Here is a 23531-nt window from a genome sequence, read left to right as displayed (position 1 = left end):
TTTATACATTCTTCCCAAAGGTAGCAGTGAGAAGGATTTATGATGAGGGTGGTGGAGGTTCTCATGATATTGGCTGCCTTCTTGAGGCAGGACCTCACATGGATGTCTTCAATGGATGGGAGGTCAGAACCAAATATGGATTTGGCTCTGTTTGGTACTCTGCACCATTTTGTGTTCTGGACACTTGAATTTCCAAACTTAGAATATTGTGTTCAGCTTGGTTACCTCATTATAAGAAAGATGTGCCTGGTACAGAGAGGATCAGAGGAGATTTACAGGGATGTTGCCTGGATTGGAGAGCATGCCTTAATGAAGATCAGTTGAGTGAAATTTGTCTTTTCTCCTTGTAGTGACGGAGGATGAGGGGTGCCCTGATACAGGTGTACAAGATGATAAGAGGCATTGATCGAGTGGATGGCCAGAGGCTTTTTCCCAGGGCTGAAGTGGCTATCACCAGGGGGCATAATTTTAAGGTGCTTGGGAGCAAGTACAGTGGATGTAAGAGGCAAATTGTTCACACGGAGAGGTGGTGGGTGCATGGAATGTCCTTCCAGCAATGGTAGTGGAGGCAGGTACAATGGGATTGTTTCAGACATACATCGAACAGAGAAAAATGGAGGGTTATGCTGTAGGAAATTCTAGGCAGTTGGTACAATAGGCTATTATGTTGGCCCAATACCATGGGCTGAAAGGCCTGTACTCTGCAGTAGATTTCAAGGTTCAAACCTAGCCATAATGCAACCTTTGCCCACTTTGGCAGCCTTGATCTATGAAAAATTGTTTATTAAGCAATTCAGAGGGATAATTTGTAGTTCCTGACCTTCAACACTCACAGACACACAATCCATTGCTAATTTTGAACTGAGGGTAAAAGTACTGATCAAAAAATTTTGTTTCTCACGATTGGGGACAATTGCCGGCCAGCCAGCTATGGGGAGATATTCTTAAATTTTATGTCATAAACTTGAGGAATAACATCATGGAACAACCATAGTTTTGAGTGCTCTGGTCCATAATGGACAGATGTCGTATTATAGATAGATTTGGAGAAATTATTAGGGAAATCTGCAAAAGAAAATTGTCTTAATTGACCTTTTACACATGTTTCTGTGTTTAACTTTTATTTCCAAGTTTATTTATTTGAACTAATTATTACATTTTCCTTAAATATTAAACACTTTCAAAGCTAAGTAGGTGTATGCTGTTGTCTTGAAATGTTTCAAGTATCAAAAAAATGCTTGGATAAAAGTTATAACCATTCTTAATGGGTGGCATGATTAATGTTGAGGTTATCACAATGCGGCACTGTCTGTGAGGAGTTCGTACATTCTCCCTGTGTCTGTATGGGTTTTCTCCCACATTCCAAAGATGGTTGCTCCATGGTTAATTGGACATATGGGTGTATTTGGGTAGCACTGGCTTAGGCCAAACAGGGCTGTAACATGCTGTATCTCTAAATTAAAAAATAATGTAATGTTCAATATACTGTTAAAATTAGAAGTGCAATTGTACCTTTAGCTGCAATTCCCAGTAATCTCCCTGATGTTGAATTTTCTTTTTTACATTTTCTTGACTTTAATAACATGTGGAATAATTTACATGAATAATGTGCCAGAATGGAAATTTAATGATTGAGTTGAAATTTGCCTTTAATCTTTGCGTGTGCTGTTGTATTCTTTAATGATCTTTTAAAAAGATGCCTTGTAAGGTTTTGCTTTTTACAGTGGGTGAGTGCTGAGTATTGTTAACCTGTTAACTTTCAAGTTGAAGTGCAAAAAAATTTAATTGTTCTTTTATACAGGTTGGTGTGATATTTTCTTCTTGAATCTTGAATTTTCCCATTAAATAAAATACAAAATGATTACATTTGTGACAGCATTTATCTGTAAATGATCTTTTAATTGTATTTTTTGATTGCTTTTTATAGGTGCCCTCCTCGTACTTTTTTACCAGCTCTCTGCAAAATTTTTCTGGATGAAAGTGCTCCTGATAATGTATTGGAAGTGACGGCTCGTGCCATTACATATTACTTGGATGTGTCTGCTGAGTGTACACGAAGGATTGTTGGAGTTGATGGAGCAATTAAAGCACTTTGTAATCGTTTGGTTGTTGTTGAGCTCAATAATAGGACGAGTAGAGATCTAGCTGAACAATGTGTGAAGGTAATGACCATGTTTTCTGTAATGAGTTGGATTTAAAATTTTGATTCTCTTTGATATTTCTGAGAATTGTTGGGAGATGATTGATTTTCCATTTCTGAATCCAAATGTCCAGTGCAGCCCACACCAAACTTGCTGACAAATCAAATTTCACAGATGCCTTCAGGTTTTGAAATTTTAATTATTGTTTAGCTAACTTCCAAGTTTCCACTTTTTTTTTCATGAGAATTAAAGGCTGGCTTCTTGGTGTTTTTACATATTTTCTGTTCTGGTTAATTCATGCTCGTCATGTGATACTGATTGCATCATCTGCAGATTTTTTTTGGAAAACTACACTCGCCAAAAGGTGTGGTTTTACTGTATTAAAAAAGATCAACATTGGATTCTGTATGCAAGTTGAAATATCAAGTCAACTTGGCTTAGGTTTTTCTAAAGAAATATAATTTCTTGTCAAATTTCTCACATTTTATTTTGAATGATTAGTCATTACCTTATACTCTGCCAAAATGCAATGAAGTCAAGCATTTTAATGAAGATTTTGCAGCCAAAATAGTTGTTAAGCCCTGCAGATTGTTATTGAGGTGAAAATTGAACTTCCCAAATTGTACGCTAAGTAGCATTGAGTTGCCTTTCTTCACTTTTAATCTTAAAATGTCTTGCTCGTAATGTTGTGCTGAGACAGTGAATATTAATTTTTGAGATTTGTTCCTTGATACTCAAACACATATAGTGATTGAAATTATAATACTTTCAACAGCATGAATAGTTTCTTGGGAGTTGTAGAGTTAAGAGAAGTATTTGGACAGTTGAGCAAAAAATGTTTAATCAAAGTATCTGCTCAGGTAATGGCTGATTGCCTCAGCAAATTGAGCCTTATTTATGAACATTAAATCATTGATGAATCAGAATAATCAGCCATTGGATATTGTGCTGTCACTTAGTAAGACCACACTGATGCATTCTTCGCCGAAACATCAGTTTCCTGCTGTCAATTGCACCCTTGACTGACTTGCAATTCATATATTTAAGGATTATACTTTCACAGTTCTGTGGGAATTAAAATTCCAAAAGGTACTCCCCCTCTGAGAAGAAATTCCTCCTTATCTCCATTTTAAAAGTAGCCCCTCATTTAGAAATTTTGCTCCCAGTTCTGGATACCACATTGAGGTGAACTATGCACTTAGTTGCCCTCTGTTAATCTTCGCCGAGTTTAAATAAGATCACCTCTCATCTTTAAATGAAATGACCATGGACCTAATCTACTCAATGATCCTTCATTCGACCTATTATCTCAATCACTTCATCTCAGATATCAGCCTAGTCAAGCTGATGTGCATAGCCTCCAGTCCTTGGTTAAAGATGAAGTCCAAAATTGTGTGCAGTACTCATTGTATGGTCACAATATTGGTCTTTTAAATTGTGACATAACTTCCCTATTTTGGTATTACATACTCCTTGCATACTAACTTTTTATGTTTTATGTTTGAATACCACCAGAATTTGTCTCCTTCCATTTTAACTCGTTTGAATTTTCCTTCTATCCAAAGTAGGTTATCTCATATTTTTGTGCATTATAAAAATAATTTTCTTCTTGCCAACTTCACGAAAATCATTTTATAAAGATGAGGTCCCAGCACTGATCCATTATAACTGATAATCAATTTGAAAAGGATCTAGCGAGGCACACGCTATGCAGGACACCATTCAGCTATCTATTTCATTGTAAATGCCACACTGTGTGTTAAATTAATGAGATATCTCTCTGCAGTCATATATAGTTGTTTTAGAAAGCAAAGATTGATTTTTTTTTTTAAAAAAAGTATTCCATGGCATGTGAAGATATTGACTAAGACAATCACATATGGTGTTTGGATTTGAAATCCAGGTGGTTGAACTGTTGAATTTTAAATGGAAAAGTGCTCTATGGTCCTTCATTGAAGTTGCTCAGTTTGTGAAACAATGGCTTGCATTTCTTTTTCCAGATGTTGATTAAATGGAGTTGTTGCACCATTCCAACATTTTTCATATAATTTTAATTCAAACCTTTATAGATTTCTTAGTTGAATTGAAAAATAGGTTTTTTAATCAAAAACTTAAAAAAAACAGTCATCCCCTCTATTCAGCACTATCTTTCATTTAAATCATGGTCATCTAAATAATCTATGACATAAATGTTGCATTTGAATTAATTTAACTAGATAATGCAAGCATTATGCAGTGGGGAATGATGGTTGCGTTTCTAGAAAATGGTCCACATTGTGTTTACATAACATAAAAAGTCACTTACACATCAAAAAAAAGTTGAAAAAATGTTTACTTAGTTTTTTTTTCCTCTCACAAATTTCCTAAGATTAAATTTTAATTCCATATCCCAGATTTTTTTGAGTAATGATTTATAAATTCCATAGAGTGAATTTCTGTTGCCAAAATTTCCTCTAATGTGGGAGTTGCCCGAAGTCTATCATCTCTGGTAGGAGCTTTTGTCAGTCATTAAGGAAAGTCATTATTGGCATGAGCAGGTTTTATTGCCTTTTGTAAAGATGGTAGTTGACTGGAATTAAATCATTAAGTACTTCCTTTGGAAATCTTGCAATGGCAGGAAGAAGATGGTTGGGCCTAGAAAACCTCATTGTGGAATTCTTGGCACTGAGATGATAGATCTCCAAAGACTATAGGAGTGACACGGTTAGCGTAACAGTTAGCGCAACACATTTACAGTGCCAGCGATCGGGACCAGGGTTCGATTCTTACGCTGTATCTAAGGAGTTTGTACATTCTTCCCGTGTCTCCGTAGGTTTTCCCTGTGGGCTCTGGTTTCATCCCACTCCTTGAAATGTACCAGGTGTGTTAATTGGGCAGCACGAACTTGTGGCCTGTTACCATGCTGTATGTCTAAATTTAAAATAACTTGGGAATGATCTACTTCTGATTATTGCTTAGGAATTGTTTATTTGATTTTATTGTTTTATTTCCCATTGATCTTACAAAATTCATAATTGACATTGAACATTGTCTAATTTTGCAGGTACTTGAACTTATCTGTACTCGGGAATCAGGAGCGGTATTTGAAGCAGGAGGCTTAAATTGTGTGCTAACCTTTATACGGGATAGTGGTCATCTTGTGCATAAAGACACATTACATTCTGCAATGGCAGTAGTTTCCAGACTTTGTGGAAAAATGGAACCTCAGGATTCATCACTTGAAACTTGTGTTGAGTCTTTGTCCAGTTTATTGAAACATGAAGATCCACAAGTAAGTAGAACCAGGAATCAACCATGAGAATCTTGGTGATAATCTTTTCTTATCAAGATTAATTTAATAACTTTAGTTATTTTGTTATTTTCTCTTTCAAAATATGCTTTGCTGGGTGTGGTAAACCACTGTATATATGTTTTGGTGGGCTAGTAGTAATTATAGTTCGTCTGGACACATCCATTGCTGACCATGCCTGTGGCTCCTCCCACAGACCCCTGAATAAAGGCGACTGTGCCACAGCTACAGGACAGCAGACCAGCATGGACGTGCGTCCATTCAATTGTTAAGAAAAGCCTATCAGTTTCTATATAATTTCTAGTTTTTTTGGAGTAATTGGTGGTGCATCACTGGATCAAAGTTCCTTTCATATCTTCAAAACTTCATTTCAACACTAATTTCCCTAAATGGTTTGATTTTATTATTGGGAGGAAGAAGGATCAATTATAAATTAACATTGCTCAGCGCTCTTTAAGCCTTAAATTCACTTTAACTTTAGTTATTTCAGAAAAAGAGCAGAATTTTCTTCCGACTGCTATCTTTTGTTTAATTTCTAAGTGATATAGATTTAATCCAAATAGTACACGAGTCTTTTCTTATTTCAGGTATCAGATGGAGCTCTGCGTTGTTTTGCTTCCTTGGCTGATCGATTCACTCGTCGTGGAGTTGATCCAGCTCCTTTGGCAAAACATGGATTGACTGAAGAACTGCTTTTTCGTATGGCAGCAGCTGGTGGTTCAGTGGCAGGAGGGTCTTCATCTGCTTGCAAACCTGGCCGTACTTCCACAGGAGCAACACCCAATGCAGCTGATTCTAAACTTAGTAATCAAGTATCAACGATTGTTAGTCTACTTTCCACTCTTTGCAGAGGTTCTCCTGTTGTCACACATGTAAGAATTCAGCTCTTTTAACTCTCCACTCAGGCATGATTCTACAGTAATAAAAGAGCTTTGCATTACTTTGTTTTTTGGGAAAGATGTCATAAGCTATTATTAATTGCATTTTAATTAAACGATGTTGCACACATCTAATATAAGTCGTACTTAATTTCTTAACAAATTTTCATGTTGTAATATAGTATTACTGTACTTTAAAATATTTAGGATTTTATTTTTGTATGTAAATTGTGGATTATCTCTATAGTCCCTGGAGAGCACAATTCATATTCAACTTGAATTCATTAATTTGTAAATTTACTTAAACCAGATTTCAAGCACTATGTTAGAGTGCTGAATTGGAGATCTGCAATCAAAACTCTTATTAAATTGATCTGTTTTTCCATGAAAAATCTTTGTCATTTAAATTCAACCAGTTACCTATATTCATCACCATAGTTAATGATATTCTAATGCTCTTTGTCATGTTCTAACTTTTGTCGTTTGATTTCTTCATTGTATTGTTAATAGATGTTTTCCCCTTAGGATTTATTAAGATCTGCGCTGCCTGATTCGATTGAAAGTGCCCTGCAGGGTGATGAAAGGTGTGTGCTTGACACGATGCGATTGGTGGATCTACTTCTGGTATTACTTTTTGAAGGACGTAAAGCTTTGCCAAAGTCTAGTGCTGGTTCCACGGGCAGGATCCCTGGCCTCAGGAGGCTGGACAGTTCTGGAGAACGTTCTCATCGTCAGCTTATTGATTGCATTCGTAGTAAAGACACCGATGCACTGATAGATGCCATTGATACTGGAGGTACATCAGTGTTTGCAGAGGGAAAATTTACATTTATTATTTTCAAGTGTGTTTTTCCTCAATCTTGTTCTTTTTTTTGCATTAGCTTTTGAAGTGAACTTTATGGATGATGTGGGTCAAACTCTTTTGAATTGGGCTTCAGCATTTGGAACTCAGGAAATGGTAAGAAAATATTTCCACTTTCTCAATTGGTATAAATTCTGAGGTTCCAATGTAATAACTAGTGATATGAACAGTAATATCTCCCAAGACAACAAAAGTGACCAGTTATCATTTAAGTTGGATGTCAAATTTGGTACATGCTGAGAAAAAATATATAATGTTTCAAAAAATATTGAAAAGCAAGAATATCTCATCAAATTATCTTTTCAGGTGGAATTTCTGTGTGAAAGAGGTGCTGATGTCAACAGGGGCCAGAGATCCTCATCTTTGCATTATGCAGCTTGTTTTGGAAGGCCACAAGTTGCAAAGGTTTGATTGATTCTTCTCAGTTACATGTTGTAGAAAATGTTTTATTAATTGATAAAGGGCAATGCAATACAACATTATTGTAGCCAATTTGGATGTATTTCCTGATTTGTGCATTTATATGTTTGAAAGAATAATTTACAATTTTTAAACATGTTTTTTAATATTATTATATTTCAAAATTTAACACTCATTCTGTAACATTTCTCTAATGAAAGGAGGTATTGTGTACCAACTTGTTGGTAGACTTCTTGATGGAGATAAAATTAGCTCTGAGAAATGGAAGGGTAATCAAATATGCCCGGCATCTTTGTTTAAGGCACTCTATTTTCAAATGTTGACTGAATGGGTTGATGAAAAGATAAATTTTTAACTAAATATTTAATTTTCTGTTTTTTGATTAAAATCTGTGGCAAAGTATGCCTTAAATTATGCATATGAGTAAAAAATGGATTGGATAGAAAGTTGAGGGATGATGAACTTCCCGAAGATTACAATTGGGTGTAATTTGGATTGGAAATGTATGTAACATGATGTAATCTACATTCTCTGCTGAATCTTTCTTATTGATTTGGGTAACTACAATTTACACTAAAGCAGCAAGCTTGCCAAGCAGGTGAAGGTGCAATTTGATGTGGTATTGCTAGAAAGCATCCTGAAATAACTGGAAAATCAAATCAGTGCTCAGTGGAATGTTGGTGAACAAAGAACTGTAAATGCAGGACTGATACATAAAAATGAAGAGCTTTTTTACTTTTTAAGTGTAGCTTTTTATATTGAAGGAACACAAATCACATTTGGAAAGAAAAATTTTTTAGCCTATCATAACCATTTATGCTGCACAGTTAGGATACATTATAGTGAGGTTGCTACGGCTACAGCTAGGTTATAGCTCTCTGTTATGGCTAAGGCTGCAGCTTGAATCCGCAGAAGAAGAAAGACACAAGCCTCTTTCACACTTGGATCCCACTAAATTGGCCATTCAATGTCCCGGGATAGGAATGGAGGTTTGGCTTTTCACACTTCAGTGTCCCACTCCTAACTGTGACACTGAATATGTTCACACCAGCTAGAAGCCATCCCTGGGGTTAGGACTGTTCTACCTTCTACAGGTGCAATTACTTGTTTCACACTTGCCTGATTGCAACGCTGGCGTCTGCAGTCACTGGGGACTGTACTAGGGGTAGAGGCAGTCAGTCAATCCCTGGCATGAGATGACGTCATCTGACGCCAGCATTGAGTTGATTTTCCTTTAACACTTGGCACTTTAAAGACCAATTGACATTTGATTTCTGGGATCACTTGCAAGTGTGAAAGCGGCAAGAGTGTATTCGACGCTGAGTTTATTCAGTGGCAGCTCTACCTTTTTATAGTCAGCTCGGCTGCACCACCACCTGGGCATGGCTTGACCAGGTCAGCTGCTGATTGGTTACCTTCGATGCCCGGGCCCTGATTGGATCCCCTGCGATCCGCTGGTGGTGATTGGCTAGTTTCACTGCTCTGCCAACAGCCTATGGAAACTGGCATTTCAGCCTGCACAATGCTTTTCCAGTTGCCATGTTCAACAGCAATTTCCTGTGTTGGCCTGAGGTGCGGGCTGCTACAACATCAGGATGTTTAAGATCGGAAACAGTAAATGAAAAGAGATGCATTATTTGGATTTTTTAATGACCAAATGAAGGGTCATTTAATATAAAATTAAAAAATAAAATTTGTTTTAATTGTGCAACCCAGTGGTGTGGACAATTTTTACTTCATTTATCTCAACCATGCTTCCCATTTTTAATGTTATTTATGCATTAAATTAATTTTCCCCATCCTGCCTTTCTGCACCCATTGTTTATTGCAAAGTTGAAAACAAATTTGGATTAAAAAAAAGTTAAAAACGTGTCATAGATCTGGAAAGCTGCATCCAGGTCAACCGTTTGATTTGAAAGTGCTTGTTTGGTATCAATATTTTCATTTCTCTACATCTATGTAAAAGATCAAGTGTTGTGTGTTTATATACTGATCTAAACAATTGGTACTATTTTTTTTCTGAATATTTAAAATTGATTATTAATGGATAATCTTTTAAACTTGAATATTCATTCAAGTGTATCAGACCAAATTTTGTTCATTTAGCATTATTAATAGAGTAAAATCCCTGATATCCAGCACCTATGGGGATTGGTAGATACCAAATAAGTGAGTTTTCAGGTTGCTTGAGTCTCACTCTTACAATGCCTAACTAATACACCTGAATTAAGAATAAACAGTTTAAAAGACAAAAGTACTATACTGTATTTAAATTGAACAAACTTCTATTGTCCGAATATATAAGCATTAAAGCATTTTATTATTTTCAATCACATTCTTTGAAAACATTTAACCATGACTGCATCTGCAGGTTCCTCCTGATCAATGGAGCTGCCCGAAAGATGAACCATCACATCATAATTACCCCCCACCCCCCCCCCCCCCCCCCCAGTTTCCTGATAAAGTCTTACTCATGTACTTATCATATATTTTGGCATATAAGACGACCTTCAGATAAGACGGGTCCCCAATTTCAGCCTGAATTTCATGGTTTTATCATACAACGTGTGTATAAGATGACCCCCAAAAATACACGTGTTGATTAGCTGTTGGATGTGGCTGGAAGGTGGGTATTATCATAGAGCCTCCAGCAAAACGAAGAAAATATGAAGTAAGTTATAAGTTAATAGTCATTGATGCCGCCAAGGAATCTACCAACTGTGCTGCCTCAAGGACATTTGACATTACTGAGAAGATGGTAAGAGTGGAGGAGTGGAGAAAGAATGAAAAATACCAAAGAACCAATGTTCAATGAGAAGAGGAATTATTCATTGGCCAGAGTTGGAAAATCACGTTTCAGAATGGGTAGTCGAAAAGAGGCAAGATTGCTACATAGTCACAAGAAATAAAATCAGAGCATTTGCACTGAAGTGAGCAAGGTCAAACCCAGAACACAGCTCTTCAGCGCTTGACGTCCTGTTTTGCGGAAACTGCCAAAATGTTTGGCCTGGAAGTCAGCCTGAAGAAAACTGAGGTCCTCCATCAGCCAGCTCCCCACCATGACTACCAGCCCCCCCCACATCTCCATCGGGCTCACAAAACTCAAAACGGTCAACCAGTTTACCTATCTCAGCTGCACCATTTCATCAGATGCAAGGATCGACAACGAGATAGACAACAGACTCGCCAAAGCAAATAGCGCCTTTGGAAGACTACACAAAAGAGTCTGGAAAAACAACCAACTGAAAAACCTCACAAAGATAAGCGTATACAGAGCCGTTGTTCGGCTCCGAATCATGGGTCCTCTACCGGCATCACCTACGGCTCCTAGAACGCTTCCACCAGCATTGTCTCCACTCCATCCTCAACTTTCATTGGAGCGACTTCATCCCTAACATCGAAGTACTCGAGATGGCAGAGGCCGACAGCATCGAATCCACTCTGTTGAAGATCCAGCTGCGCTGGGTAGGTCACGTCTCCAGAATGGAGGACCATCGCCTTCCCAAGATAGTGTTATATGGCGAGCTCTCCACTGGCCATTGTGTCAGAGGTGCACCAAAGAAGAGGTACAAGGACTGCCTAAAGAAATCTCTTGGTGCCTGCCACATTGACCACCGCCAGTGGGCTGATATCGCCTCAAACCGTGCATCTTGGCGCCTCACAGTTCGGCGGGCAGCAACCTCCTTTGAAGAAGACCGCAGAGCCCACCTCACTGACAAAAGACAAAGGAGGAAAAACCCAACACCCAATCCCAACCAACAAATTTTCCGCTCCAACCGTGTCTGCCTGACCCGCATCGGACTTGTCAGCCACAAACGAACCTCCAGCTGACGTGGACATTTACTCCTCCATAAATCTTCGCAAAGCCAAGCCAAAGAAGGTGTTTCATAGAACCATAGAATGTTACAGCTTAGAAAATAGGCCATTCAACCCTTCCGGTCTGTGCTAATCAATATAACGAGCAAGATCCACTGACCTACTTTCATTCCATAACCATCCAGACCACTCCTATCCATGTATTTATCCAATTTATTTTTAAAACTCAAGATTGAATCTACATTCACTGCATCAAATGGCAGCTCATTACACACTCCAATCACCCTCTGAGTGGAAAAACTTTCTCTTAATGTTCCCCTTATACCTCTCCGCTTTCAGCCTAAAGCTATGACCTTTCATATTTATCTCCCCCAATCAAAGTGGAACCATCCTTCTCCCATCTACTCTGTCTATACCACTCATAATCTTATAATCTTTATCAATTTTTCATTCCAAGGAGTATAATCCTAATCTGCTTAATCTTTCCTGGAGACTCAACTCCGGAAACATCTTAGTAAATCTTCTCTGCACTCTTTCAGTCTTAATGATCTTCACTGCTGCTGGGCAACCAGAACTACGCACAATATTTTAAGTGTGGCCTCACCAATGACTTGAATAACTTCAGCATAACATCCCAACTCTATACTTTAATTTATAAAGGCTAAAATGCCAAAAGCTTTCTTTACAACTCTGTCCACATGTGACGCCACCTTCAGGGAACAATGTATATGTATTCCCAGATCTTTTTGCTCCTCTGCACTCCTTAATGGCCTACCATTTACTGTGTACATTCCAAAGTGCAACACCTCACACTTATCGGCATTCAATTCCATCAGCCATTTTTTGGCCCAATTTCCCAGCTAGTCCAGATCTCTCTGCAAGCTTTGAAAATCTTCCTCACAGTCCACTATGCCTCCTATCTTTGTGTCATCAGCAACTTGCTGATCCAATTCACCATGTTATCATCTAGGTCATTTATATAGATAACAAACAATAATGGTCCCAACACAGATCCCAGAAGTACATCACTCAGCACAGCCCTCCAGTCTAAGAAGCAACCATCCACCACTGCTCTGCTTGTTATAGGGTGGGGTCTTTGTGGGTTATGGAACCAATCGAGTGGTATTTAGAGTAAAAATTTAAGCTCACGTTTTTGTATCTGGCTTATAAGACTTTTTGGCGTGGTTTTTTTTTGGGTATTTCAAGGCTCGTCTTATATGTTGAAATACATACTAATTAAGGTAAAAGTGTCATCCGAACAGCTTCATCCGACTCATCATCATGGGTGACGCCATTTTATTCAAACACAACTTTATTCAAACAGCTGCGATGAGCAAAGCATGACCAAGGCACTCTACTGGCTTAGGTTTATGTGTTACTTCAGAGAACATTTACTTTCACAATTTTCAACTTTTATTCAATTTTAAAGTATGCTTATTTATCAATTCACTTATTTTCCTACATTTTTTGTCAGTTGCTTGAACTGGGTGGTTGCTTGAATTCTGGATAACAGATACTTTACTGTACTTAAAGATATTATTTGCATCTATTTTAATAGCAAGAGATTTTAACACAGTCTTTAAGTTTAAAAAGTTGCACTGCTTTTGTTTGTTAGACTCTCTTGAGGCATGGAGCAAATCCAGATCTCCGTGATGAAGATGGTAAAACTCCTTTGGATAAAGCACGAGAGAGAGGTCACAGTGAGGTTGTGGCCATATTACAGTCTCCAGGTTTGTATTTTTGTTCAGCAGATCAAAATGGTTATTGATGATTTGAATATACAATGAAGTGTTTTTGATTTCATTGAACAGTTATGCCTAAATTCTTAGCCAAATGGTGGCTGAAAATTTATCGAATTAGCTACATTTGTCATGAAAGAATAGTGATGTGTTAAATTTGTTTTTAATGTCTGCATGAGATGGATTGATGTTTGAATGTCATGGGCAATTTCAGTTTATTGCAAGCAAGGTGTGTCAAAGATCCAATTTATAGGTGTTCAAAATTTTAACTTGAATCAGACCTCACTATTTCTTTAGATTACAGGAAAAAGGAAATAGTCATGCAGTTTCCTAGTCATGCCTCCCATTATCTTTGACCTTTTAGCAACGTCATGGCTAATTTTTACCTCCATATGCTTTCTTTCATTTAACTCATATCCCTCCATTTCTCTAGCCCAAAATTCTCAAATGTGCTCATTGTGTATCAAAGGGCTTCTGGGGAAGGGAATTATTAAGATTTACAGTCCCCATGAATTTGCCCGAAGTAGCCAACTACTTAATGTTTTTAAAATGTCCTCTTGTCCTCTGCTCATCAGCCAACAGAAGCAGACCAGCAGAATCCACCCAACTCTGTGTTTCAATGGGTTCACTTGTCATACAATAAATCTATTCAACTACTTTATTTAAATAACTATTTATATTTGTTCAGCAACATAAGATCATATCACTTGCTAGAATGTTTCACAGGAATATCATTGAACAAAATTTGACACTGAGCAACATCAGAAAGTGTATTGAGAAATTTTGGGAGAATTCTCTTGAGCTTTGGGCTATGAATACAAAATATTATTTGCATTTGAGTCTGGAATCATTATTATCATTGCGTGTTGTAAGTTAGACAAGATTAGAAAGATGAACAGGGTAAGGTAATGCGAATTGCCAGTATTTAATTGACTTTTCAGCAAACGATGCTATCATCCATTAGATGAACTTTAAAGCTAAACAGTAATGCAAGAATAATCCAGCCTGTCGAGTAGTATCTGTGGAAAGAGAAATCTGTTAACTTTTCAGACTGAAGGCCTTTCATCAGAATGCTAAAACTGACCCACTGCATTTTGTGAAGGGCATGAATATTTTGCATTACCTTGTTTCTTTGGAGGCTGACCAGAATTGCTGTGGAATTGGTATATAGATGGCTGTGAAATAACAAAAACACTGATGACTCCTTCAGAGCTTATGAACTGACACTGGTTTAGTTCGATAATAATTTGGTTGAAAGCAATTTATTCTTATCTGGTACAAGATGTCGGGCAAGTAGTGTGATGGATAAAATGAAGGGATCTGAAATGTGATGGTGACATAGAATTGCATGTCAGAAACAAGGGTGTAAATGTTGAGAAGTTGGGAAGACCAATGATAGAGAAACCCAATGCAAGTACTTCTCTGAAGACTAGATGATCTGAATGCAACAGGTAGTAATGTTGGTACTGTGGGGGTGTATATTGCCCGAGAGTTGGGCGTGCAAATAGGAATCTGTAGGAAAATGTTTGGGATGGTGATCTTGACAAGGAAATGCCTTTGTCGTCTCCATTGCTGGTTTCAACTTGACCTTTTTTTCATCCACATTCTTGGGATGGTAACACCCTGTTGCTTTGCCAATTGATCTTCTCTGCATGATTCTGCTGTTAAAGTATTCACACATTCTCTGGAGATTTAAATGCTTTTCTTTTATGAGTCACTGATCTAATCTTCAATCCATTCTTTAAAATTACCTTCAACAACTGATGTCCCTTTTATAATCTTGCGCAGTAACCTTTAATGTGACACCTTATTGATTGCCTGTGGAAATAAATGTATGTGCCGCTTAACGTCCATGATGTGTTCTGTGAAATTGAACGTGATGCAATGTGGACGTTCTGTGAACACCATGTTATATACTCAGCAAAGCTATATGTGATACTGTCGTGTATCTATGAACTTTTTATTTTTAAGTAGGGATCATGGGGCTGTGGGGAGAGAGCATGGCAGTGGGATCAATGAAAGGATGGACATGGGGCTGTGGGGCAAGTCTGGGGACCAACACGAAGCTGTGGAGCAGGGCAATGAATCTGTGGGGACTGATTTAGGGCTGTGGGGAGAGAGTAGAGCAGTTGTATCAGTTTGGGTATACAGTATACAATTTCCTATAGCTAGTGATTGCTTTTTCTTTCTTGCTGAGGATTTGCTCACAGTAACTGAGTAATTATGGGACCACTGTCATATATGCGGTCGTATGTTGCCCAAATGGATGTTGAGTGGCGCATCCACTGGTTCCCTATTATCCATTATTGCAACCATCTCCCTTTATAATTGCTCGGATAGCATACAAACAGTGTTGTTTTAACTCATTAAATGAGAAATCCATTCTAAAGTAATGTTAAATTTTTCACTGATGATTTGAACTTTTAAAACAATTAAGACTATACTTAAAACAATTAATAAAACAGATAATAAAATGTTAATACATTTAAAGGAATGTTCAAAATGAATTATCCGGACCATCTTCATTTTTCTCTGGTCCTTCCCTGTACAAAAGTGAATTCAAAACAAAATTGTTTATCTCAAAATGCAGAAAAAAAACCTTGGCATAAAGGCTGTTAGTTTGGAGACCTACTCATGGAATTCATAAACAATAGTCTAGCTGCTAGTTTCTTCAAAAATATGTTTGCAAGTCATTTTAACCATGACAGTACTGGCCCCTAATTATTATTTCTAAAATTAATAGTTACCATTTCAAAGAAAAAAATCAAGCATAGTAATCACATCAGATAAATATTCAAAAGAAAGTAAAAATCGATCAATAAAGCTTTCTACTTGTAAAAGACAGATTTTGGTAATTGATCTGTTCAGAAAGCCATTTTTAGTCTTAATCCACTTGCAAGCTTGCTCTGGCCCTAACGAGTGCTTGAACATAGTACTTAATTTCCAAGGTATTCACTTTCTTACGGGAACAAGGAAAGCCTTTTTTCTCTTCTGGGTTGGTTATAGAAAAGGTAGGACTCAAACAACATTGGTATCTCAAACTCATCAACAGTCATTCTAGCTTCTGTTGTCTTTTCCTGTAATTCTGGATTCAATTTTGCAACTTCCAATTCATTTGTTCATTTTCCATATGCTACTTTTCCTTGAAGATGTAATATCTCCGGATGTGTCCTTGCTGATGTGTCCTTTACACAGACAGCCAAAACATACTCCATTTTCCTTCAAAAAAGTGATTTTCCTCACTGTCTTCCATCTGTGCACACTTTTCCAAATTGAGATTATTACTTAACAAACATTTCTTCTCAACAGGCAAACTTTCTTTGTCCTTAATTTCTTTATCTATCCCTGTCAGAAGGGTGGCAACAGTTCTTTTCTTCAATTTTGGTTGCAGATACGATTTGAACTTCTCAACTTGACTCACTGTCTGAATGCCTGTAATTCCATTCACTGGATCTGTGACAACATCCACTTGTCCTTCAATGAATTCCACTAAATCCTTTTTTTTTAATTTTTTTTTCACACCATAAACCACATTAACCATGATACATACTTTTTCCTTTTCAAATATATACAGTGCCATTTTCTCCCCCCCCCCTCCCTCCTCCCATCCCACCCTACCTACCACCCCCCCTCCCGTCCATTTAAAGTACAAAATCTAGGATACATTAAACCAGTCAAACAATGTTGTCATTCAATAAAAATAAACAAGAAATTCCACTGAGTCAATTCTTTTCATTTCCTTCTCCTTTCATTAATTTAGGTAGTGAATGTCCCCGGTAGGTTTTCGCTATTGTGTTTCATGTAAGGCTCCCATATTTGTTCAAATATTTCAATATTATTTCTTAAACTATATGTTATTTTTTCTAATGGAATACATTTATTCATTTCTATATACCATTGTTGTATTTTCAAATTATCTTCCGATTTCCAGGTTGACATAATACATTTTTTTGCTACGGCTAGAGCTATCTTAACAAATCTTTTTTGTGCATCCTCCAAATCAATTCCAAATTCTTTGTTTTTTATTTTACTTAGGAGGAAGATCTCTGGATTCTTTGGTATATTGTTTTCTGTAATTTTATTTAATATTTGGTTTAGATCTTCCCAAAATTTTTCTACTTTCTCACATGTCCAGATTGCATGAATTGTTGTTCCCATTTCTTTTTTACATCGAAAACATCTATCAGATACTGTTGGGTCCCATTTATTTAACTTTTGAGGTGTAATGTATAGCCTGTGTATCCAGTTATATTGTATCATACGTAACCTCGTATTTATTGTATTTCTCATCGTTCCAGAGCATAACTTCTCCCATGTTTCCTTTTTTATCTTTATAGTTAAATCTTGTTCCCATTTTTGTTTAGTTTTACCATTTGTTTCCTCATTCTCCTTTTCTTGCAGCTTAATATACATATTTGTTATAAATCTTTTGATTATCATTGTATCTGTAATCACATATTCAAAGTTACTTCCCTCTGGTAAACTCAGACTGCTTCCTAATTTGTCCTTCAAGTAGGATCTCAATTGGTAATATGCCAACACTGTATCTTGAGTTATATTGTATTTATCTTTCATTTGTTCAAAGGATAATAATCTATTTCCTGAAAAACAATTTTCTATTCTTTTGATCCTTTTTTTCTCCCATTCTCTAAAGGAAAGGTTATCTATTGTAAAAGGGAGTAACTTGTTTTGCGTCAATATTAGTTTTGGTAATTGATAATTTGTTTTATTTCTTTCTACATGAATCTTCTTCCAAATATTGAGTAGATGATGTAATACTGGAGAACTTCTATATTGTACCAATTTTTCATCCCATTTATATAATATGTGTTCAGGTATCTTTTCCCCTATTTTATCTAATTCTAATCTAGTCCAATCTGGCTTTTCTCTTGTTTGATAAAAATCTGATAGGTATATTAATTGTGCGGCTCTATAATAATTTTTAAAGTTTGGCAGTTGTAAGCCTCCTTGTTTATACCATTCTGTTAATTTAGTGCTATCCTCAGTTTCCCCCCTTTCCATAAAAATTTCCTTGTTATTTTCTTTAACTCCTTGAAGAATTTCTCTGTCAGGTGTATTGGCAATGCCTGAAATAGGTATAATATCCTTGGAAAAATGTTCATTTTAATACAGTTTATCTTTCCTATTAGTGTTAGTGGTAAATCTTTCCAATGCTCCACATCGTCCTGTAATTTTTTCATTAGTGGATAATAATTGAGTTTATATAGTTGGCCGAGGTTTTTATTTATTTGTATACCTAGGTATCTTATTGCTTGCACTTGCCATCTGAACACTAAATCCTTAAAGGTAGCTGTTACGTGGTTTCTTTTCAGATATTCAACAACTTGACTGCTCCATAATTTTCTCTTCCAGATGGGTAATTTACTTACAATAGTTACCATATTATGAAGTATGTCAAGTTCTTGAAGAAGGCCAATCTCTGTCATGACGTTGTAGCATCCTCTCAGAAAGAGGGCGTAAGCTTGTAAACCATTTGTGTCCTCTGGTTTTATTAATGACCATGAAAGAGCCTTCTGTATACAAGGTCTAGAAATTCTATACTTGTTACCAAAATGCTTCTCTCGAAGCCACTTAATCTGTTTGAATCCTCCTCTTCCCTCTGTCGCAGCACCAGTACCTTCTGTAGATCCTTTTCTTGTCGATGCTGCACCCATGTCATTCTTATCTGCTCCTCCTTATCTTCTAAGTCAAATTTCAACCGAAGCATTGCCTTTTCCACCTTTAGAGCTGCTGCATCTGCTTGAATCTTTAAACTTACAGTTTCAGTACTTGGAACTCTGGAGCCTGCTCAAGAGCTTCCCTTACTACTTTGACTAGAAGAATTTGACACACTATTGCTTGGTTCCATTAGGCCCTGAACATCAGGTGATGCTTTAATCTCTGACCATGTCTCTATTTTGGATTGTTCATCCTCCCACCACCATCTTGTGGTATAGCTTCAGACACTGTTGAGAGGTCATTCTCAAATACTATTAATGGTTTTTGCAGTAATTTTGTGGGATATGTATCCCTAACAACTGTAATCTTTTTTCTTCTCTATATCTTCCTTAAGTCTTGCTTGAAGAGCCACTTTGTTTCCCTTTGCATCTAATTGCCAACTTTGCAATTCTTCAATAAATTGTTTTCTTCATCTTCTCGACATTTAGCTCCTTAGCAGCTATAGGTGCTGTTTCCTTCATTGTGTCATTGTTACACTCAGTATCAAACATGCACAACATTCTCCAAAACCAAAACAGTACTCATAGGACAAGTGGCAATTGCACCAAACTCTGCTCTCATTTGTAATAAACACACAGAAGGAACTTCCCAAGGCTTACCACTTCTTCACTGGTTTTGGTTGTTGAATGTTTGTGCATCCTTATCAATCTGCTCAAAACAGAGCCCAATCAATCCAGTCTTCTCTTCCAAATCCAATTTCCAACTTCTATTGTCTTCAATTCTACCTTCTATTGACTAATGAATCAATGGTCCATTTTATTGACTAATGAGTCAATAATCCAAATTTCTTTTTGACCAAATATTACAACCATCTCCCTTTATAATCGTTCAGACGGCCTACAGATGGTGTTTTGACTTGTTAAATGAGGTCTGTTCTAAAGTAGCTTTGAGTTTTTCCTACTGTTTATTCAAAACCTTAAAATTATTAATAAAATGTTAATACATTCAAAAGAATTATCAAAAAGAATTGTCTGGACCATCTTCATTTTGCTCTGGCCCTACTCTGTACAAAAGCAAATTCAAAACTTAATTGTTTATCTTAAACATGTAGAAATAGTCCTTGGCGTAACGGCTGTTACTGTGAAGACATACTCGTGGAATTCATTAACAATATTCTAACTGCTGGTGTCTTCCAAAAATATGTTTGCAAGTCATTTTAACCCACACATCCATCTTTCAAGTTCATGTATTATAGAATCACTCAAGTCATACCATTCCCTTTCATAAGTCCTGTTTACTGTGATTAATTGTGTGATTATTTTCTCAGTGTCTTGTACTCCTGACTATTTCTCTTGACTGTAGCTAGTTCCTTAATTAAGGATTACTACATTTTTTTCAATGACAAATACTTTTCTCAGTTGCCTGAGTACCTTGCTTTTTCTGTGCTTAACTTCTTGAACAGTGGAACTACATTTTCAGCTTTTTAGTCTACTAACATTTTTCTAGCTTCTTGGAAACCTTGATCAGTCACAAGTGCTGCATCGACAATCTTGACATCCATTTCTTTTAGGGAATGTGCCACCTGCTCCAAGGTACTTGTCAGCCGTTAGCCCTATTGGTCTTCCCAATGCTTCCTCTCAAAAAACTGATTGCTTTATCACAATTTAAAAAAAAAGTCAGCTTTTAATATCTTCCACATTAAAGACCTACAAGATATACGAAAACAAAAAGAAAGGTTGGAGTCGAGGAGAGAGCCACAGAAATGGGCTCTTGTGTCCATTGATTCCACGCTCACCATCAGCCACTCATTTACACAAATTTTGTACTAGTCTCAAAATTTGCTCCTTATACTCAAGTTTTTCCAATGTACTTATTTGGTAGTTAAAGATCTTTTCTGTTGGTTTGCAGGCTGTGGATGTTGCTGGTAATGCTAGCAGTCTATTGTCCATTCCGAATTGTCCCAAGGCTGAGGAGATAGTTAGTCATATTGTGAGAATGGAGTCGTGCATGACTCTAATGACAAATTTCCTCCTCTGGGCATTTAAAAAACTAGATGAATATTTATTTTAGACCTATCAGGTAGTCCCTTAAAGTACCAAATTTATATAACTATTTGCACTCCACAGCTGTAGTAGAGGGATTTGAACTTGTGTATTTGAATCAATGGCCAAGATGTTGATGATAATTTGATAATGTAAGACTTTAGAGTCATCTGAATTTGGAGGAAGAATGATTGATGCAATAGAGACTGCCATGATGTTGAAAGGGATTGACAAGATAAATGCTGTTACAGTTCCCATAACAAATTGTGTTTGATATTTGAACTACTTGCATGCCATTCTCTTACTGGGCTTCACTGTTTCTCCACATAAAAAAATATGCAAACTTTCCCATTAGGAAGAAATATGCATAAAATGTCTTTAATTCATTTTAGGAGATTGGATGTGTCCTGTAAATAAAGGAGAAGATAAGAAAAAGAAAGATGCCAACAGAGAAGATGAGGATGGAAATGAACCAAAAGGAGATCCTGAAATGGCCCCACTGTACTTGAAGAGATTGTTGCCAGTTTTTGCACAGACATTTCAGCAAACGATGCTACCATCCATCAGGTGTATAATCTTCAAATATGATATTGTTTTTCTTGAAAAATTTGGAAAGATATGAAAGCAGCAATAATTGAAAGTAGTTTTAATACACAACTTAATAATGTTCATAATTTGAAAGTAATCAATAATGAGAGAATTAAATGTCCTTGCTGAAGTTGAGTGCAAACTCAGCAGCTGATCCTGGTTTTCTCGTGTCTAAAGGATGTGTAAACTGTTTATTTTGAATGTAAATTGCTTTGTTCATCCTTCAATTACAGATGTATGATCAACCTAGGATGGATCTTTGATCATTTAAAATGTAACGTTGCAACCCGATCTCAAGTGAATGTAGTATAAATTGGTGTCCTTATATTTTTAAATGTCATTTGTCCTTTCGTAGTCTTAGTAATATGGTATATTTGATTAGTTCTGAAGGTTTGTTCCTCTGCTTTCTCATGTGTTCACAAAATATTTGAATTCTCTTTATCCTACTCTTCTTTGTGGGTCATGTGGGTAGATTGTTGAAGATGTGGAAACAAGGCCAAATTTAGCACCTGCAGACTTGCATTGAAATTCACTATTTTTACATGAAAATCATACAAAGGGTACTTTAAGTTGGGAGAGAGGTTCTAGATGCAAGAGTTAGAATCCACCAAGGCAGGTGGGGAATTTAAATTCTGTAATTAATCTGCAATTTTAAAAAAATTAGACTTCCTCATAATGACAACAAGAATGACAAGATTTTGATTTTAAAAAAAAAAAATGCATCTGGTTCAATAATGTCTTCTGGGGAGGAAATCTTTCACATTCACTTGGTCAAGCCAAGAAGTGATTCCAAAATCAGAGCAATGTGAATTGACTCTTAAAATATCTCTAAATTAACCAAGCAAGCTATTCAAGTTTATGAAATGATTCATTACCTTTACCAGAAGGATATTTAGGAAAATGACTCATCACTACCAGGAGTAAATTATGTTTGGTATAAATTCCTTTAAAACATATTCAGATTTCCAAACAAACCATATGAAGAATAATAATAATGAGAACTGGATCACAGGGTGTTTTGGACTTCAAAATTGTCATGCAGGTTCTCTCACTAAGCTAGGAAATAACATGAAATACAGGAATACTTAAACTAGGAATTACCAGTTAAAAAGAAATAAACAACACATTGATCTTTTGTTTTGAGGGAATCTTTTTGGATCAACAAATAGATGCTGAAAGAAGTCAGCAGGTCAGGCATTATCCATGGTAAAAAATGGTTTAGTGAACATTTTAGGACAGGAACCTTGAATGAAACAAAAGTAGGAAGGAATTATATCAAAGGTAAAGAAAATGGAGAGGGGAAAAGAAGCAGGAGGGGGTACTGAGAGGTAATAGTATTGGACAGAAGTGAGGAGAGGTGGTGAGCCCGCTGAGAGGTTGGGGGGGAAGTTAGAAAAAAAAGTTAAAATAGGAGTCAGTAAATGAGAGATGGAAACAGTGGAAAAAGATAGAGATGGGTTGGGGGGGGTGGGGGTGGTACCTAAAATTAGGTTAACTGATGTTGAAGGCATTAGGTTTAATGCTTTCCAGGGAAGTATTATGTGTTGTTCCTCACGTTTATGTTTGGCCTTAATAATGAGGAGGGGAAGATGAGAAATGTGTGGGAATGCTGAGGGAGTATTGAAATGGTTGGCTTCAGGCTTCAGGTGTTTGTCGAAGTGGTCATCTGATCTGTATTTTGGCCTCCGTGATGTGGCCTCAGGAAGTCACATTAAGTTCATTAAATGCAGTAGATTAGGTTAGGCAATGTGCATGTAAAGCTCTGCCTTACCTGGAAGATGTTGGAGATACTGGGACAAGTTTTCTAATTTCTGCGATTACAGTGGGAAGCATCAAATCAAGGGAAAGAGTGAGTTGGGAGGGAAGAACAGACCAAAAAAAGTGGATGCAGTAGGGAGGGGAAGATGTGGCTGATGGTTGGATTGCGCTGATGAACAAGTAGGTGTTAGAGGTGAATGTGACAGATGCGCAGACTGGTGGCATGGAAAATGAAGACCTGAGGGACTCTTGCTCTTGTTCTGCCTGGGGTGAAATGGAAGCATGAGAAATGGAGGAGATACAGGTGCATGTTTATCAT

General features: G+C 36.8%; 1 protein-coding gene across 7 annotated transcripts in view; it reads left to right on the top strand.

The window, feature by feature from the left end:
- hectd1 (HECT domain containing 1) overlaps positions 1-23531 on the top strand; it is a 111530-nt gene that overhangs the window by 29976 nt on the left and 58023 nt on the right. For all 7 annotated transcript variants that reach the window (XM_069916705.1, XM_069916703.1, XM_069916706.1 and 4 more), the window contains 8 exons: positions 1928-2162; positions 5185-5412; positions 6018-6302; positions 6834-7104; positions 7190-7266; positions 7477-7575; positions 13022-13136; positions 21259-21433. In XM_069916705.1, the coding sequence (XP_069772806.1) occupies positions 1928-2162; positions 5185-5412; positions 6018-6302; positions 6834-7104; positions 7190-7266; positions 7477-7575; positions 13022-13136; positions 21259-21433 (1485 nt within the window). The remainder of the gene's footprint in view (positions 1-1927; positions 2163-5184; positions 5413-6017; positions 6303-6833; positions 7105-7189; positions 7267-7476; positions 7576-13021; positions 13137-21258; positions 21434-23531) is intronic.

Source organism: Narcine bancroftii, chromosome 2 (genome assembly GCF_036971445.1).
Source record: "Narcine bancroftii isolate sNarBan1 chromosome 2, sNarBan1.hap1, whole genome shotgun sequence".
Taxonomy (NCBI): Eukaryota; Metazoa; Chordata; class Chondrichthyes; order Torpediniformes; family Narcinidae; genus Narcine; species Narcine bancroftii.
The sequence above is the reverse complement of the archived record's forward strand: the minus strand, read 5'-3'. Positions and strand labels throughout refer to the sequence as shown.